Source organism: Anopheles arabiensis, chromosome X (genome assembly GCF_016920715.1).
Source record: "Anopheles arabiensis isolate DONGOLA chromosome X, AaraD3, whole genome shotgun sequence".
Taxonomy (NCBI): domain Eukaryota; kingdom Metazoa; phylum Arthropoda; class Insecta; order Diptera; family Culicidae; genus Anopheles; species Anopheles arabiensis.
This window is the reverse complement of record NC_053519.1, coordinates 17,126,288-17,145,735: the sequence shown is the minus strand read 5'-3', so window position 1 is coordinate 17,145,735 and position 19,448 is coordinate 17,126,288. Positions and strand designations below refer to the sequence as shown.

Here is a 19,448-nt window from a genome sequence, read left to right as displayed (position 1 = left end):
CAGGAACGATATAGGTTCATGACAGGTTCTAGGACATTTGACATTTTTCCTGGAGAGTAAACGTTTCTTTACCATGCATTTACTAATATTTACCTATTACTTACTTACTTATCCGGCGCTACAACCGCTTTGCGGTCTTGGCCTGCCTCAGGAGTGTCCGAAACCGCTCACGGTCTCGCGCCTTCGTCTGCCAGTCCGTTATCCCGGCCTTAATGGCGGACGCCTCCACGCCATCTTGCCACCTCAATTTGGGCCTACCACGCCTCCTCTGTCCTTGTGGACGGCCTAAAAAGACTTTACGGGCTGGGTCGTCCGTTTCCATGCGTACAACATGGCCAGCCCACCGGAGCCTGGCGAGCTTAATACGCTGTACGACAGTGAGGTCGCCGTACATCTCGTATAGCTCGTCATTATAGCGGCTCCTCCATTGTCCTTCCACACATACGGGGCCAAGTATCCTTCTGAGCATCTTCCTCTCGAACGCGGCTAAGAGGGCTTCGTCAGATTTGGACAGTGTCCATGTCTCAGAGGCGTATGTGAGTACTGGTACTATATAGGTACTATATAGTCCCAGCTTCGTCCGTCGCGACAGGTTCTTTGAGGTGAACTGCTTTTTCAGGCTGTAGAATGACCGGTTGGCAGCCAGCATCCTTGCGCGCAACTCAACTTCCATACTGTTGTCGTTGCTGACCTTTGACCCAAGATAGGTGAATTCTGGGACGACTTCAAAAGTGCGTTCACCTATCTGTACATCACGCCTACGTAAATTTGGATTATTTATTGGTAGGTCCGCTGATGTTGCCACCATCAGTTTGGTCTTTGCCTCGTTTATCTGCAATCCGAGGTTCTCTGCCGCCTGCTCAATCCCTTGGTAGGCTTCTGCTACATAGGAGAGCCGCAGACCAATGATGTCTATATCATCAGCGTATGCCAGGATCTGGGTTGACTTATAGAAGATGGTTCCCGTAGTCTCCACCCTCGAGTCGCGGATGGCCCTCTCTAGCGCCAAGTTGAATAGGAGACAGGCAAGCCCGTCCCCCTGGCGCAGACCCTTGGTGGTAGCAAAAGGTCCTGAGAGTTTTCCATCCACCCTCACCTGGCATGTGACGTTGGTCATAGTCATTCTAACTAGCCTTATCAGTTTGGCCGGGATTCCAAAAGAGCTCATAGCGTCATACAGTTTTACCCTGGCTATGCTATCGTATGCGGCTTTGAAGTCAATGAAGACATGGTATGTGTCGTGTCTGTATTCAGCCATCTTCTCCAAGATCTGCCGCATGGTGAAGATCTGATCAGTGGTTGATTTTCCGTTTCGGAATCCTCTTTGAAGTTTCCGACTATCTCTTCGACATGCGGGACAAGGCGATCCTGAAGGATCAGGGAGAATATTTTATAGGCGGTATTCAACACCGTGATACCCCTGTAGATGTTGCAGTTCAACCTGTCTCCCTTCTTGTATATGGGGTAGATGATGCCGAGATTCCAATCACAAGGCATCGATTCGCTATCCCACACCTCAGTAACAATTTGATGAATCTGGTTTTCTAGTCTTGCACCTCCATTCTTGACCAGTTCAGCTGCAATTCCGTCGGTTCCGGGTGCCTTGTTATTTTTCAGCCGACGGATAGCCTTTTTTGTTTCTTCTATGCTATGTGGAAGTACCATGACACTATCTGCTAGTGGCGCTTCTAGCTGTTCGTTAAACTGGTCGTTGAGTAATTCATCAAGGTACTGAGCCCACCGCGAGAGGACCTCTGGCTGGTTACTGACTAGATCTCCATCCTTGTTGCGACAGCAGGTAACCTTAGGTACAACGTTGTTTCGGTGACCTGCTATCGCTTGGTAAAACTTTCGTGTCGGTCCGTAAGCCTCTCTAGTTTGCTCGAGTTCCCGCATGTTTTGCTCTTCCAAAGCATGCTTCTTGGAGCGGTGAACTCGTTTCTCTTCGCGTTTGAGCCGTGAGTATTTCTCTGCGCATGCCCGCGTTCTATGCCGTTGCTGCATTGCTCGGTATGCAGTATTCTTACGTTCGGTCACTTGTCTGGATTCATCGTCGAACCAGCCAGATTTGGTGTTGCCACGACGTGGTGGGAGACGCTGGCTTATAAACTCGAACGACTCAATAACATCAAGCTCGAACTGCTTTTGTATAGTCACATTTTTCCCGATCATATTTTCATCCATCTCTCGACTACTCATTTCCTGTTTCCCGGTTGTCCCCAAATCGTGTCGCGATCCCAGTGGTCCCGCCTATTGACACTTGTTTCCCAGTGGCCAGCTTAAAACCGTAAACCTTTCCAGGAACTGTGATCAACCGATGCTTGATCTTTGGCGGTACCGATGCTGCGCGCGTGGTTTTGTCGCGACCAGGGGTGTAGCTGGCAATTATGAGTGATTCTGCTGCGTGCGCTAATTACACGTACGGTAGCCATTTTGCATGTTTTATTTTTCTTTATCCTCTGTTCAATCCACAGTTTACTTCGTATGCAACCATTAGAGTACGTAAACAAAAACTCCCTTCCAATGAACTACCAATCAAACTATCAATCCAAATTGTCAGAATGCTTGGATACGTTACGAAACAGTTTCATTTACAGATATTAACAATTAACCTACCAGCCACTCTCCCCACCATCCTATCCTCTACAATCCGATTACAATTGAACAACACCACTCGTTGCACTCACTTTAATCAGAACGACCGCTTCGCTTTATTTATACAAATAAGCTATTTGACTCAACACTTGCTTCAACTCTTCGGTTATCAAGTATGTCAAGGCCATTCAGCTGATATCTCATATGATAGGATGGTAAGTCATCGTTTATACTCCTTCTCACTCGAATCAAAGCCATCAAAGCCACTCAAAGCCATCACCCGCTTTGAACAACACAAATTTTATATTCCGTTACAACATGTTTCTTTATTTCTCTCTCTCTATTCCTTTTATTTTGAGTTGCCTCAAACCAGACAACTGAAGCGTATTCTATCACATGACGAACAGTATATAGATTTGAAAGTAATATTCGAAGGAAAATATTAAAAGTTCCAGTCTCCTACTAGCTATAGAAACAACGTTTTAAAATTGTTTCTCTAAATAATGTCTACAGTATGTATAATAATGTACCTTGGTTCCTTTGCAAGTTCCAAACGTGGCAGTGAAGTGACGAGAAAACACAAAATTATAACAAAACGGCCCTCTGGTTCAAATAAAATATAAATCAAGAATTCACTAATATCCACCAAACTTATAGCTTTACATTTCAAAGGCCAAACCAACCAAATACCAAACGTTTTACGCAGCACCACTTATTAGCAACCAAACAATTTTGAATTTGGAGAAGTGCAACTAACTACAATTACTTTACTAAAATAAAACTGTATTATGCAGTCAGGGAATATTAAGATACACATTTGGTCTTCTTATAAAAGCCAGCTGGATTCCATGACTTGTTGTTGCAAAGGTTCCATCGCATCGTCCGTCCCTGCTAGACAGTTGTGCCCGATGAGCGAACGATGACTGCGAAATAGTTACCAGGCGTCTCCATTGGGCTATTTAAAATAGGGTTCTCACGTTTCGCATTCGCAAAAGAAAAATAATTCGATTCAAATTAAAGACTGACATTCATCCAAGCAGGGTTCGAAACGATCAAACATGAGTGGCTAGGTTCAATTCTATTCGGATAGGTGAGTTTTTCGTGTTGTATTTTTAGGAATGACTAAATCTTAAATGCACTTCATAGTGAATACTCGCTTTGTTCACGAAGAAAAAATATAGCATAAAAAACAAAACCTCACGTTCACTTTTACGCAAAGTCTAGCACTGCTTCTAGACGATCAACTTTTGTAACGTGACAAATTTTCTGCGAGCTCTTTGTTCTAAAACAACATTTCAGTTTTAGAACAAAATCAGAGGCAACCGTGATTGTCGCGGGTTTCTGAAATTTTCACAGAAAGGCAACGCTCGCGTTTCGGGACATTACGATCAAATTAAGCCATATCATAGTCTCTTTTCCATATGATTTTTATGACAAATTAAATAATTGATTATAAGTGGTGGTCGATTGGTTCAGTCTTTTATTTTAGAAAACACGGTTTGTGTCAGTTTGTTCCATTATTATACATTTACAGGTAGACTTTTTTTTATAAACTAGCAGTATTTTTCCACCGTTGAAAATTTTCTTTGGCAAATATTCTTCAGCTTAAGTAAGGTTATTAAGGATTTCGATAGTTTTATTGGCATAGATTCTACAACACGCTTTAATGAGTAATCATACGAAATACTTACAACGGCAGCAGTTGGCAGGGCAAACTCTGTACTAGTGATCTAGGAGTATGTTTATAAAATGTGTTCTCTTTTGATACACACTTAGAAGCAATTGTGGAAAGGGTCAGTCAATGGCTATGTCTTGTTTATTGTTTGACTCGCAGCTTTTAGTTGGGACTTGGGCGCAATTTAATATGCTGTTTAAAATTGTGCCTTTTCAATCGATTTTATGCCGTACCCTTCCAACAGTGCCATTCAAGATTGCATCGTCTGATATACCACAAAGCAGGAACCTGGGTCCGCTATTGTTATATATTATCGGCAGCTAATCATATAATGTATGCAGATGACATTAAAATCTGCATGACGATAAAAAATGACTCAGACCAATCCGAGCTACAGCTCTCTCTCTCTCTCTCTCTCTCTCTCTCTTTCTCTCTCTCTCTCTCTCTCTCTCTCGTTGGCCTGTTCTCCTCCACGCTCCATGCACGAACACACCGCCAAACCACATCACTCAAACACGCCCAGAGCGTTTGCATCCCCCGCTCTGATGGTCCAGGACTCGTGTTCATAGAGGACCACCGGGCGAATCAATGTGCGATGTTTCATGCGGGCTTGAAGTCTTCTGGATCTCAGCAATCGGTGAAGCCCATAGTATGCACGATTCTACTGAACAATGCCTCTCCGGATTTCGCTGCTGATGTCGTTGTCCGAAACAACGACCGTCCCGAGATATAAAGACTCTTTTACTACCTCGAGATTGTCGCCGTCAACTAATACACTGCTTCCCAGATGGTCTGAGTCTCCGACAAGCAGGTACTTCGTCTTCGTCGCATTGATTCTCAATCCAATACTTGCTGCTTCGCATTTGAGTCGGGTGCACCCTGTGCGATTTGAACGATTCCGACGTCAAGTTCGACACTCTCACCTTGCACTGCACCCCGTTCATGAATCCTTCTAACAGCCGAAACTTTTTCCAGGGAAGTGGTACCGCTGCATGCTGCTCCATAGCTCCTTCCGGTCTATGGTGTCGTAGGCCGCCTTGAAGTCGATGAAAAGGTAGTGCGTTGGGAATTGGCCCTCAACAGCAATACCTATCCGATTTCCACCAATGGTGCAATCGCAACTGTCCTGTTGATTTATTGTGCAATAAATTGTTGATTTATTTCATCCACAAGAGCACGAGAAATCAGGAACACCAGCTACACTGTTAACGGTTTACCAATAGAACTAATGGAATTAGGGATCTCGGTATCATACTTGATTCAAAACTGTCCTTTGACCAACAAGCGTAGAAGGTAATCAGTTTCTTGGTCTGTTGTTTCAGGTAATAAAAGTGTTGTGTTTGACACATTTCCATTTATTCATTACACTTATAAAACACACAATATAAATAATGAAACCTATAATAAATAATACACTTTAAAATAAAACGTGCAGTGGCCGCGCACCAGCCGCACCGACCGCCCCTGCCGAGAGCTCCTGCTCGATCGGCTCCCAAACACACTCTGCTTGTGCGCTTGGCACACACTTAGCCTTGCGCTACTTAGTGTGTGCGACAATGTGCATCCAGTGTGTTGTCCTGGACGGTGACCGGTGGCAGCGCAACTGCCACGGTAAGTCCAGGGGTCGGCACAGCTGGCCATAACAAAAAGAATTCTAAGACCCGATCTGAAACAAAACATTATGTTTTGATATTATCCGTCCAGGACTCGAATACGCCTCCCAAGAAACATTTCCTAAAGCTTTTACACTTAAACATGTCTAAAGAATGTTTTACTATGAGTGTACTAAGTCCTATAACATGCTAGTAGCTTTAACATGTATTTTGAAGATGCTTAACAGTCTTTAAAGTTGTTACAACTTTGAAACGTTCTGAAGGCTTTCTTTCGTTTCGAATCGTTTCTTTTCCTATTGCTTGCAGTGGGTGGTTATTATTCAATCATGTTGCTATTAACTGATACTGTATCAAATCAATAAAATTTGTGCAAAGAACTGTCAAATTCAGAAACCCACGATGGTGTAAATTTGCATATACCAGGATCCGCGTATCTCGAACACTACCTGTACGTGAAGAGTCTCAAAACTGTGTTAGTCTGCACAAGTGCTTGCTGAAGCTATGTGCTGTTTAAAACTATCTTAGCCACACATACAGCCCTACCATTCGACTGAACTTTTGATCAAGAAAGTCCTCTTGATCTTAAGCCAAAGGAATCCATTTTAATGCATAAGATCGTTGATTTGTGTATTAAAAATATGTCAGTCATGTTGATGTGTAGATAAACCAATTCATAATTTACAAGGCAAATAGAAAAATGGCAATTTTCAAAAAGTTTTTTTCGTCATGTTTATTATGGCACAGCCTTGAAATAGCTTTCGGTGCAAATTGAGAGCGTTTCAAACAAAAATATATTTTTTAAATCTTAAAAATTTAAATTTAAATCTTTAAATTTTTTACTTTAATTTTTTAATGTTTTAATATTTTTTTAAATTATTTTTTAAAGATATGTTCAAACGGAAAAGATCTATAGGCGCTTCAATAGTTTACAAATTATAAAAATGTATTTCAACAATGAAATTTTCTTCGCATGGATTTCTGCTCAAACGCGAGCAATTATAGAATCAGAAAAAAAGACAACATCATAATTCTCAAATAATTATTAACCATTATTATGACTTCATAATCATTACTTCATTGCCGTCTCAAGAACATATCCATAGCAATAAGCTGTAATTTTGATAATTTATTTACGCCTCACATCTTAAAAGTCTAGATATGGTTTTAACAAGTAGTCTTAACAGAGTTTTGTAGATGGGCCTTATCAGTCTTAAGAGAGTTTTATTATAGTCTTAATAGGTCATACAAGACATTCAAATGAAAAAGGGAGGCTTAATGGAATAACCGTAACAACAACGTTAAAACTATGATAAGATTTAAAATGTTACCTTGGCTGTGTTGTCTGTATGCCCTCATGTTTATCCCGATATGCATCACGCCTGTTACCTTGGACACCCTTCAGTTACTACCTTCTGAAACGCGACTTCTACTCCTCGGACTGCAACCGCCCCGCAGACACCGCACCACGCAACAACTGTTTATGGCTAGTTCACTGCAAAGTAACATCGAATGTCCATTCCTGCTTCAGCAGTTCAACTTTTATGCGCTCACAGTTCAGCTTCGTTCCCGTGCGCTGCTTGCCCTGGACCGTAATCAAATCGGATATGTCTCTGGAGACACCCTCAGCTCCATATTTTGGGTCTTCATGATTGATGAAGCATGTCATACTTTCGATTTTGAATCCTCATCACAATCTTTTGAAAATCGCCTTCGAAACGAGTTATTAAGTTGATCCATCTAATGACATTAAACTTAGATTAGATAAAAATCAGACAGGGATCACTGTTATCAATTGAACGATAAATAAACAATTATAACAATTCAGTAAGGAGGATCATTGAAATCGGACAATGCTCGGATAATGAACCCCAAGGTTACAAACAGACAGGCCGAGCAACATTTAAGAGCTTGTAATTAAAACAAATCTAAGAACGAAAATAAGAAAATCAAATATTTCAGCATTTATTAGTAATAAAGTTGTAAGCAAACACAATCAGTAATCCAAGAAACAATAAGGTGAAAATATTGCAATATCATTTGTATATAAACCACTACCCATCCGATGTCTTTGTGGACGGTCCAAAATGACCTATTTTTATTTTTTTTATTAAAAACATTTGCACCATATTAAACACAATATAAAATGTTAACCCCACATGCAGCTGGGTGGTTTAGCTACATTCCATTTATTTTTTCTTCTTCGGTCTTTTCGGGGCTTGAACCCATGATGGGCACGTTGTTAAGTCGCACGAGTTGACGAATGTACCACCAGACCGGCCCATTTATTTATTACTCCATTCCAAATTATTTAACGTATTTATTTGTAACTCAATAGAGGATCTACCAACCTTGGTTGCTACTCAATTTGTGATACAATACCATCTTATTCCTGTCGAGTTCTTCCCGTTCGTGCAGAGTTCCTTTATTTTCATCAACGATGTAATAACGCAGACATGTCAAACATACGGCCCGCGAAGGCTCTCAATCTGGCAGTTATTTGAATGAAGCAGAAATAGATTGTAAATTATTAGAAAAACGGGTGTGTCAATGTGTATCCACTGAAGAAGAAGGTTCAGTTTTAATAGTTACGCATAGCTACTTGTTTGGGAAGGTTTCCGCGAAGATGGCATGTAGCAAGTGTTTTAGTAGTTGTTTCCTGAGAGCACTCTTATGTTGGACCCAATGGGATATTTTCACTCATTTTCCGACTTTCTGGAAAGCTGATGAGGGAACTCTTTAGATATGGTTATGCAAAAATCAGTTCGATTTATTTAAAAACCATGAAAAGCCAAGTACACAAAAAAGGTATGAACTGTATTAGGTCGACTGTATGCTGGTAGTCTCTTTTCCTCACCAAAACAGCCACATATCTAACCAATATTTGCCGATGTAGAGATAATTTATTTCGTTATTGGTCATTACCGTTGTCAAAATGCAGCATTTGTACTTCTTGTGTCATTGTGTGAAGGCAATCTACGAGGATTAAAGAACTATCCAGGTAGCCTGAAAGTTAGCAGGTATCTGGAGAGAATATTTTGAACCGTAACCGAGATTGTCATCACTGTAGTAACGTGTGAGTAACCCTGCATCGCCAACAGCAACGACATCGGATGTCCAATCGGATATCCAAAACTCCCTAAAATTCACTCACTTTTGTTGAATATTAGAACCGTCACCGCATGTAGCACAACGACAAACAATGGGCGAAAGCGGGAGAGCCGGGTGCTCGCATTCCCACTATCATCGGGAGTGTTTGGCCACAATCTTGTATGCGATTCCATGACTATATCAATTTTCACCGATCCTTCCCGTACAGATCCTAATTAGTCGACACTTTCTCTAAACGAATGATAAACTCTTTTTCTGCACTTGAGATCCATTCTCCGTTTAGCTCGATGTTTCACAATTCGTATCGCAATCGAAAGACTACTGTAACTGTACACTGAATTACGCATACGTACACAACTAGCAAAGCAACACGTTTGACACTTCTGTCCCAGTGTACGCCCTGCACACCGATCTGCCACTTTTAGTATAGCCACTGTCTCTCCTGCACTAGTTGCTCTCCGCGAGCGATTTACAAGAGCGATGGCTATTTGCTTCTTGCACGTACATCAGTGAGTGTTGATGATCACGCTTGGCTGATTCACACTCTCACCATACGCAACTAAAAGTTAGCCACTATTCCGAACAAATAAATGCACACACTCCACCGTGGCTTGTTCAGTCTACTGTGTCAGCCCATTACAATCACACACATTTACACAACTCATCCGCCATCACAGTTGCGGTACAGTTTCGCTGTCCGGTTAGGGCGGTTTTTCTCTCTCCATGTGTGTGTTGTTTTTCCTGGAAACATTAAGCACCATCAACACGTGTACCGATCGCGCCTAAAGCCACAATGAACCAAGCGAGCCCCGACTCTTTTACACTCGGTAAGCCACCTGTAGATGGATCCAGCGCTGAATCAATCTAAACTTTTTTGTTGTTGCTGTTTCTAGAATCGTCCTTTCGCGCAGCAACTGTCACGCCGCATGCGCTTTACCTCACCAACATTAGCCCAGCTGTGACAAAGAATCACCTATCCAACATGCTCAATCGATACGGCACCATCCTAAGCATTCTGTACCCGCGAGACGCGCACGGCAATGGCCTCGGGATGGCAAAGATTGAGTACGGCCGGAGGGATCAGGTGAACCATGCCGCCGGTCAGCTGAACGGCGTGTGGATGCTAGGCTGCCGAATGAACGCGTCCACCAGCTTCAATCCGTCGCAGAAATCGGAGGAAGCGAAGATGAGAGCTAAGCCACCACCTACCTAGCAAACGCGCAAATCAAATAATACAAAAGGCCCATAGAGGGCCTAAGCAACTGTGGCCTTATTTATTAACCTACCGAATGTATTAATGTTTTAATAAAGTTTCACTATCCACGAAAACAAGTTGACAAGGTGAAGTCTCGAAGGTGTTGTCGTAAATACGCTGTGAATTGTAAATCTGCATTTATAAATTGTAATGCATTCCACTATATGCATCGAAAAGTTTTTGCAAAACTAAAGATGTTTGATCAGATCCGAATCCGGTCGAATGATCCGGATCTGTAAAGTGAGCAAGTCAAACATGGATTAATGTTTGATAGATCCGGTTCACCGCTTTGCTGAGGGAAATAGAGGCCGATCATGGCCATGTGAGCAAGTGAGCAAGAATAATTTATCGGATCATCATTCTCAAACGATCAAACGATCCGTTTTAAACATCTTTAATCGACACAAAAACTGTGGTGATTCTGCAAATACACACACTCGCACTCTCACGCTCTCCGTGACCGTCCAGTTCAGCTCGCGCGTATGGATGACGTTTTCGCGTAACACATACACATTTATACAAACAAATACATTTGAAAGACATTCTTAAGATCAGGAATATGATCCATTCCGGCACCACCGCAAAATAATTCATAAACGGGATAAAATATCACCCAAGCAACACGGCCAGCATGCTGTCTCACTCTGTCAGGTTTGACGATCTGTTGGGAAGAACGAGAAAGCATGTTAATTGTGTTGGGCATCACGAGCTTTTACTAATGACGTTAAACGGCCGCTGCTCAGCGAAAGTCACAAACACAACCTTAACTTGTTGGTATTGCTGAAAAGTGCAATACACTCAACCGATATGTGCGAGTGCATTTTTGCGCATATTGCAGTACATCGGACGCAGCGCTCAAATGAGAGCGAACAGGGATAACGTCTCTCTCAATCTCCCACAAATACGTCGGTCAGCGAGAGTGTTTCAGTGTACCAGCATGTTGCTGTCGCTTCCTTTCGGTTCGTCACTTCAATACGGCAGCTCGGTGAGGAAAGTTCGATGCAAGATGAATGCATATTTCGTAAGTGATTTCTTTTGTAGTGCGAGTGGAAAACAAAAACTAAACAACATCATGCATAGTTACACAGGAGGTAAGCTTCATCATAAATATATTCAAAAAGTTGGAGCTAATTTGCTACCGTGCTTATGCGTGTGTGTGGTGGATATGTGTGCTGCTCTTTTCAGACCAAGTGCGTGACAGGTCGGCCAGCGTTGTGCCACTTCCAGAAGCATTTGCGCGGAATAAGCGCTTTTGCCTGTTTTTGGGCAACATTAGCTCGTTCTACGACGATAGAATGCTTGGTATGTTGTTGAACCTATATGGCCCCTTCCGGGAGATGATCTGCTCGCCCCCCACATTCCCCGGCGCAGTAAAAAGGGCAATCGTCGTTTACGACCAGCCAGAACCGCTGGAGAACGCGGCCCGTCACCTGAACGGTGCTTGGCTGGCGGGCACTCGGATGTACGCGGCGGCCAGCTTTACTACCACCAGCCGGCCAATCCTGACGTCCACCGAGCTGCACGTTACCAATTTCAGCGAATGGATCGACGAGGAAGTACTACACGAGCTTTTCGGTCGGATAGGCCGGGTGATGCAAATTGTAATGGACCGGAGCGTGTACGGGTACCGTGAGGCGTATGTGTCGTTTAGGTCGGCCATGGACACGGAGGAGGCACACTTGCAGCTCAACGGATGGGATATGGGCGATGGGTTTGCGCTCCGCGTGCGACATTCTTACACCGTGCACGGTGGAGCACCAGTTTCGCCGGCCGAGTTCCAGCGCCTGCAGACAAACCGATTCCTCGGTGGGTACGTGCGCGTGTCCGGCTTGGGGCAGTCGTTCGGAGCGGTGCGGCTGCGCGAACTGTTTGGGACGTATGGCCTCCTGAGGGATGTGTCCGTGCTGCGGGATCAGCACCGAGAGCCGCTCGGTTGGGCGATATTGCGCTACCAGAGCGATAAACAGGTCCTTTTCGTCTCCCGCATTATGGACAACACCGTGGTGGACGATTCCCGTCTCAAGGTCGTGAAGCTGTCCAGCCAACTATTGCCGTTCACTGACGCTGTGTAAGTATGAGTGTGTGTTTGTGTGTGTGTGTGGAAGTGGAAAATTTCATTCAGTGATGTGTTTTTCCTACCATTTCCCAGTCCGATCGACTTGAGCACAGCATTTATTCCGGCGGTGGCTACCTCATCGGCTGCTTCATCCCTCTTCCCAAGAGCCTGGTTGGGTGTGTAATGTCTTCCACGTGCTTTTGTCCAGGCGCTGTTGGATTCCATATCGCTCATTCTAAAGCTTCGTTTATCAGCGAAGCATGCATCCTGGCAGAGTGAAGTGGATCCCACGCTGAAGAATAGTGATCGAGTGCAAGTAAAACGTGCAATTTAAAGTTTATTTTATCTCTGTATATAGATTCAAGGTTCACGTTTACTTTCACTTGAGCCAGGAGTGGAGCTCAGTGCATTAGAAGAAGGTTGTTTTTTACTGATATGAATGAATTTTGAATAAATCACCATCGTACTTACTGCGAATCGCATACCATTTCCATTATCAGTCTATACGAGCTACGTTAAAAATATAGTATACACTATAATACAATACGTTATAAACTTACACAATTTTTAATGTGTTAAAATTCTTTTATTAATTCCTTTATCAAGACAGCTTTTGTAACGGTGATGAGATTTCAATATGAAGATGCAGTCAATAATGCTTGTCTTGCTAGCGAAATAAATCATAAATAAGAAAAAGCAATTTTGGAACTATTTTAATCAATAGGCGTTCTCACTGCCCCAGACAGACACGATATTTGGGATGTTTGTATGCAGTAATGGATATAAGCCACTGAGGCGCTCTGGAGCTGCTGACCAAACTTCCAGCGTTTTACGAGCCATAATGCTTACAGTCATCTCGAGCCGCACGAGAGACGAATGCCATAAAGCCTCGTAAAATAACACGACGGACGAAGATATGTGATCTTCATTCATCGATTGGGCACCGCGATCGCCGCCGTTTGTGCCGTCCGACGCAGACGGACGGTTTATGACAAGGCCCCGGGGGTGGTTATGCAAAAACATACGGTTTGCGTCGCATCGCAAGCACCTTTGAAAGTCCCCGGCGAATGATGCTGCGAAGGAAGTATGAAAGAGGGTGATGGAGTGGGCCGAAGAAGAATCAGTAGAATGGAACCAAGCGTCCAAGAACATGCTGTCTTCCAAACGATCACTTTCTCTTTCTCGTTTAGTTCCACATTTTCTCTCTTTCTCGCTTGCTTCTTCGTCTTCCACCATGTTCCTTTGCAGTAAAGAGATTAAGGCTCAGCTGTTTTATCATTTACGTTTGTCTATTTTGCTCGGTCAATACCCCGATGCTTTGGAGAGTTTCTTCCGGCATATTGACGTGGTCGAGCATATTTATTGCATTGTTTCCCACATTCACTTTTGATGTACCTATTGAAATAGTGATTACTATTCTAAATTGTCCTATACTCGTACATTTTGATACAATACTGCCCATCGTTGGTAAAAGGGGAAAAGAGGAACTATAACCCCAATTTCTCGGTTATTGAGGCTTCGTGCAAATAAGCTTTGAAGCTTAGTTTATCAAATATTAAAATTGAATTCAGCAACTGATAAATGAAGCATTCCTCTATCATGTAGTTGTTAGTCATTTACATGTAAGTAGGCCGTATACCGTTTGGCGGTTAAGGACGGACATGTCTCAAAAGAAACTCGTGGCCTGTGGCGAGACCCGTCTTACCACCTGTCTGCCCTAGACAACTTGTCTACGTGGTGTCCTTATGGGACCGGTTCGAACGTTGCACCGAATTTCGAAGCGCGTGAACGAGACAACCGCTCAATGAGCTGATAACACGTGTGTGAAAAGCAAAAACATAATGCCCGCAAAACTCGGACGACCATTCTCGCGTCAGCCTTTCTATTAATGCTACTTTCCTGCCATTGTTTTCGCTTGCTACTGCTGAAAAATACTTTACAGGAAAATAAAAGAAAATCTAACAAGGCACAGATTGATTGGTGACAAAAAGAAGACGAAGAAAACATTCATTTCGCTGCCAGTACATTGGACTGTATCGATCTGTTCGATCTGTTTTAGCAGGAAAATGTGGAAACTTATATGACTTATCATATGTATTGTGCATGAGTCAGTGCCACTTGAAACACAATTTTCTTTTTTAAGTTTGATATGCCGTTGCTTCTCTATAAAAGTCTTTTCTCCGAAACTCATGATGCACAATAAAACAAAACAATAGTAAAGCTTTTACATATGCTTTAATTCCATCGCCAAATTTATGAATTTTAATTGTATTCTTGTTCCGATACATGACGATCAACAGAATGCAAATGATATACCGACACTGAAATAACCATTCACCATCCCCTTCATTGACTCAAACTGTAATAGGATGCACATCACATCGCTTGCGCTGAGACGTTCGCACGGCAAAGCAATCGGGTGAAATAAAACCGCACAGCTGCATGTAATAATTCGTCCGGCAATCCTTGGGCAGACAATTACGCTCAGACGATCTGCGCGAAACTGTATGTCAGTGACCATAGCATGGTAATTTCACCCGCACTCAACCTTTCTTTCCCCGTGAAACAACTAATGGATGAGTTTTCGGATATCTGCTCAAGCAAATCGTTTCAGGATGCACATTCATGCACACGTCATCCGGTTAGAGTGTCCATTTGTGCATCTGTGTAAGTGACTAGGTAATGTTCGAACGCAATTGCGTCCACTGCAATCTCAAAAGTCTTAAAGTCCCCATCCCGGAGTAACTTCTTAACCCTAACTTCGCTGTGCTACCACTACACTCCTTTATTGTTTGTCAGCTATTGTTCCATTGAGCTGTTGGCCATGCTCTTGGGATGGATCATATATTTTTTGCTCCGTTTGGAATATCTTGCAAACGCAAGACCAGCGCGGGGGCCATAAATCATCGGACACCGTTCCGGCGGTCTGACATGACTGGTATCGTACAGCTCACCGTGTCTGGAGCCGTGTCGGTGTGATCGATATCCGGTCTCTGGATGGACGAAGATCGCAAGGCTTCAATCCGTGACAAACAGCGAAAATCGATCGTTGCTTCTATGCGTTCGCTTTATTGGGAGCAGCTTCAATGCGTACAGTGGGGACAAGACCATCTCTTTTTGCAATAAAACTGTTGCTTTAGATTTACAATATTCACCACAAAGCAGAATCTTATAATGACGTTCTCGCACCCTTGTGAACCAAGACTTTCCCATCCCGTCTTATTGAGGATGGAAGAAGCTACGACGGTGCGTTGATATTACATTAACTTCAAGGGGATAGTAGATCCATTCTGTTTTACAATTTTTATCATTAACTTTTTTGTCGTTACTGGAATACCAATTCAGATATTTATTTGTGTAACAATTTGTTCGCGACTCGAGGGTGGAGACTACGGGAACCATCTTCTATAAGTCAACCCAGATCCTGGCATACGCTGATGATATAGACATCATTGGTCTGCGGCTCTCCTATGTAGCAGAAGCCTACCAAGGGATCGAGCAGGCGGCAGAGAACCTCGGATTGCAGATAAACGAGGCAAAGACCAAACTGATGGTGGCAACATCAGCGGGCCCGCCAACAAATAATCAGAATCTACGTAGGCGTGACGTGCAGATAGGTGAACGCACTTTTGAAGTCGTCCCACAATTCACCTATCTGGGATCAAAGGTCAGCAACGACAATAGCATGGAAGCTGAGTTGCGCGCAAGGATGCTGGCTGCCAACCGGTCATTCTACAGCCTGAAAAAGCAGTTCACCTCAAAGAACCTGTCGCGACGGACGAAGCTGGGACTATATAGTACCTATATAGTACCAGTACTCACATACGCCTCTGAGACATGGACACTGTCCAAATCTGACGAAGCCCTCTTAGCCGCGTTCGAGAGGAAGATGCTCAGAAGGATACTTGGCCCCGTATGTGTGGAAGGACAATGGAGGAGCCGCTATAATGATGAGCTATACGAGATGTACGGCGACCTCACTGTCGTACAGCGTATAAAGCTCGCCAGGCTCCGGTGGGCTGGCCATGTTATACGCATGGAAACGGACGACCCAGCCCGTAAAGTCTTTTTAGGCCGTCCACAAGGACAGAGGAGGCGTGGTAGGCCCAAATTGAGGTGGCAAGATGGCGTGGAGGCGTCCGCCATTAAGGCCGGGATAACGGACTGGCAGACGAAGGCGCGAGACCGTGAGCGGTTTCGGACACTCCTGAGGCAGGCCAAGACCGCAAAGCGGTTGTAGCGCCGGATAAGTAAGTAAGTAACAATTTGTTCGCAAATTGTACATACGATACATCCACTGCACAGCGTACGTTTTTTCTCCAAGGATTTCTCGAGTGTAGAGCGTTTGAGAGTGTTCACAAAGAGCCATAAAGCAACCCATAAGCCTGCTCTCTTGGGGTGTCGGCAGAAAGCATTAAAGCTACCGGGGAGCAGTTTGTGGTGGAAACATACATCTCTTTTGATATTTGTGGATACTTTTGTGCATCATTTGTGGATGACTTCATCGTGACACCCCTCGGATGGCAAACTATGCTCACGCTTAGCTCATTGAATCCCAACAAAAAGGAACAGAAAAGCAGATCTTTTGGGTTTCTGACAATAATGCCTTCAAATGAGAGAGGCAATGGTCATCTACACCTGGAAATGCTTCTCAACGTCAACGCAAAATCGGTCGTAGATCTTTGCTTTGGTGAGCATTCAGAAAATGTAATAATACATTTTATTGCTTTGCTGATTGCTCTTTTGAGCGTTTTCTAGTCTGGGGATTTGTGCATCTTTCAGGTGAATAAATACTGTTTTGCCTCGAATTAAGCACTCTTTGGCAAGCATACGGCAAAGCCGTCCTTTCTGAATAAAGAACAAGTACTCTTTGGTCACATATAATTGGTGTCGGTTTGAAACTACATTGCAAGAATGCCTCCGGTTGTGAACTTACCAGATAATGCGACAGAAAATGCTAATGCATCGGGACATCAGAGCCTACTGGAGATCACACACATGTAATGTGAAGTGAATGTAATAGCGCATGGCCCATATGTTAAATTTAAAAGCGGCTTGGCTAGGGACTGGTTATGAAGAAATTAAATAAAAACTTGATGAATGAAAGGAGTTTGAAGCTGTCTGCAATTTGCATTGAAACGATCTGTAAGCTCCCTTTGTATTGTTACGGAAATTATTGAAGCGATAGCAAATCCTGTATAGCGAAGTGGCACTGTTGTGGCGAAGGATTACTCATCGCATCATCTTCTCTACGCGAACACTTGCGTACAATGAGCGAACGATGTTTGTGATCATATAGGCACGTACCGAACGAAACTGCGCTCTGGGCAGGGCTTTCCAGCGCAAGGTATACAAAGTACATCAAATACGAGCAGAATATCATCCGAAACGGTCCCATCTCGAGCATGAGAAAATTAAATTCAATTAATAAACAAGACAGCACTCCACGGAAGGATGACATACGTATCAAAACACAGATTTTCCATGCAGATCATACACAAATTAAAACATTATTATCATTCTATTACACGATTTAACCTATCCTGTCTTTTAACGAAGCTAATGCTGAGAAACCCTGGGAAGTATCAAGAATGAGTCAGGCAAATAACTGCACACGGTTGGTCACTTACACTAAGAATACAATTACACAAACACATTGACATGTTTTGTGCATTAGAGGGCTATAAAAGCCGATCCCTCATTGCGCACGCACCCTTTCGTTGTTCAAATATTGTGAAGCTAGTAACATCTTCGTGGCGAGCGTTGTGCAAGTGTCTAAGTGCAAGTCTAAGCTAGTGGAACTTTCCCTATCGAGCGCTACAATTCTTGTTTGTCGTCCAGTGACATTATCCGTGAGCGGTTTCAAGTATTTCAGTGTGCAGAACAGCGGCTAAGCCATGGCTACCATCGCAGAGAAAAAGCTGAGTGCGTCGGAATTGGTCGACCTGGCCCCCTTGGCGACTGAGCCAGGGAATGATCTGATATCGACCGTACAGGAACGGGATGAGCAGAAGGCCGCTCAAGATCAGAGTGTCGAGGAGCTGGTTGAAGATCAGTCGAAAATCGAGAAGGCTCTAGAAGATGCAATGAGCGACATTGTGGAGCGAGGTGAAAGTGAAGACATCAGTGGAAAGCTGATAGAAGCTTTGGAGGAAATCCCGCAAGAGGCAAACAGCGTGGGCGAGGATCACGTCGAGCAAGAGACCACTCACGACGAAGCTCACGATGAAGCTCACGATGAAGCCATCGTGGAGGCCTCGGAAGATGCAGCCGAAGGCGAAGATCGCTGTGCACGTGTGGAGGTCGGTGGGCAAGAAGCTAGTGTGGTTGTTGATGAGTTTGCTAATGTTTGGTATTTTGCTTCCGTAGGTTTAAGCTGTTGAGCAGTGGAGCTGGCGATGAGCTGAGTTGGTGTGCCGATTCCTGCCAGCAGCAGCAGAGGGAGTGAAGGGAGCGAATGAACTGGATAAAGTCCTGTGTGTGTTCCAATAATAGTGGATGTAGTCTTGCAATTTTCGATACATGGATAAAAAAATGTGATGTACTTTCGGTCAAAGAAAATTATTGAATAAAATTGAAGCAAATATTTAGAAAAAAAAGCAACTTGTACTCAGTCATTCTTGCGAATCCGTCCGCCTGTTGTGTTAGCAGTAGTTTTTGTCTGTTCTCTGTTGTTGTCTGTTGTTGTACTCTTATACCGCTAGAAGGGCTAAAATCTCTTGAGTGATGAGAACATGTGTCATAAGCGATTATGTAACTTGACAAGTCATATATCGTTGAGAATATTTTCTTCCGTGGAATATTCGTGGAAATCCCGTTGGAGTTTTGTGGTGCAAAAAACGCATGCAAACATAATATTTCAAATCCTCGTGGCATAACCCCAAACATGCACTAGAGCTTAAATCTTGGAGCTTTGTATTTATCCGCTACTTTATTGACTGTGATGTTTGTTGCGTTATTTATCTACGGAGTTTATATATTAAAGGGACTTCCTTCTGCGGCCGCTCAGTCCGCTTACCGTTGAATCCGCCACTGCTATGTCAGCGACGTCATGTGAGTTAAGTATGTTTCATCTGCAGGTTACTTCCTTCCGCTTTTCTTCTTTTGCATCCAATTTACTTGCCTCGATTTGTCTGTATGTACCTT

At 43.5% G+C, this 19,448-nt stretch overlaps 3 protein-coding genes across 3 annotated transcripts; all 3 read left to right on the top strand.

Moving 5' to 3' along the window:
* Positions 1–9,628: 9,628 nt before the first annotated feature.
* On the top strand, positions 9,629–10,278 carry LOC120906529. The gene is made up of 2 exons (XM_040318274.1): positions 9,629–9,818; positions 9,885–10,278. The coding sequence occupies exons 1-2, from the start codon at positions 9,785–9,787 to the stop codon at positions 10,202–10,204; spliced, it is 354 nt and encodes a 117-aa protein (XP_040174208.1). The 5' UTR covers positions 9,629–9,784; the 3' UTR covers positions 10,205–10,278.
* Positions 10,279–11,227: 949 nt separating this feature from the next.
* LOC120906518 lies at positions 11,228–12,914 on the top strand. The gene is made up of 3 exons (XM_040318261.1): positions 11,228–11,337; positions 11,432–12,314; positions 12,396–12,914. Exons 1-3 carry the CDS (start codon positions 11,253–11,255, stop codon positions 12,484–12,486), a joined length of 1,059 nt encoding a protein of 352 aa, XP_040174195.1. The 5' UTR covers positions 11,228–11,252; the 3' UTR covers positions 12,487–12,914.
* A 5,109-nt stretch (positions 12,915–18,023) lies between these two features.
* On the top strand, positions 18,024–18,895 carry LOC120906526. The gene is made up of 2 exons (XM_040318271.1): positions 18,024–18,604; positions 18,672–18,895. The coding sequence occupies exons 1-2, from the start codon at positions 18,200–18,202 to the stop codon at positions 18,675–18,677; spliced, it is 411 nt and encodes a 136-aa protein (XP_040174205.1). The 5' UTR covers positions 18,024–18,199; the 3' UTR covers positions 18,678–18,895.
* Positions 18,896–19,448: the final 553 nt, after the last annotated feature.

Bases quoted from the DNA above. Each gene is read 5' to 3' on its own strand.
- LOC120906529 (XM_040318274.1), top strand. From the start codon at position 9,785: ATGAACCAAGCGAGCCCCGACTCTTTTACACTCG. The intron at 9,819-9,884 runs GTAAGCCACCTG...TGCTGTTTCTAG, and splicing joins CCCCGACTCTTTTACACTCG to AATCGTCCTTTCGCGCAGCA.
- LOC120906518 (XM_040318261.1), top strand. From the start codon at position 11,253: ATGAATGCATATTTCGTAAGTGATTTCTTTTGTAGTGCGAGTGGAAAA. The intron at 11,338-11,431 runs GTAAGCTTCATC...TGCTCTTTTCAG, and splicing joins CATGCATAGTTACACAGGAG to ACCAAGTGCGTGACAGGTCG. The intron at 12,315-12,395 runs GTAAGTATGAGT...ACCATTTCCCAG, and splicing joins TTGCCGTTCACTGACGCTGT to TCCGATCGACTTGAGCACAG.
- LOC120906526 (XM_040318271.1), top strand. From the start codon at position 18,200: ATGGCTACCATCGCAGAGAAAAAGCTGAGTGCGTCGGAATTGGTCGAC.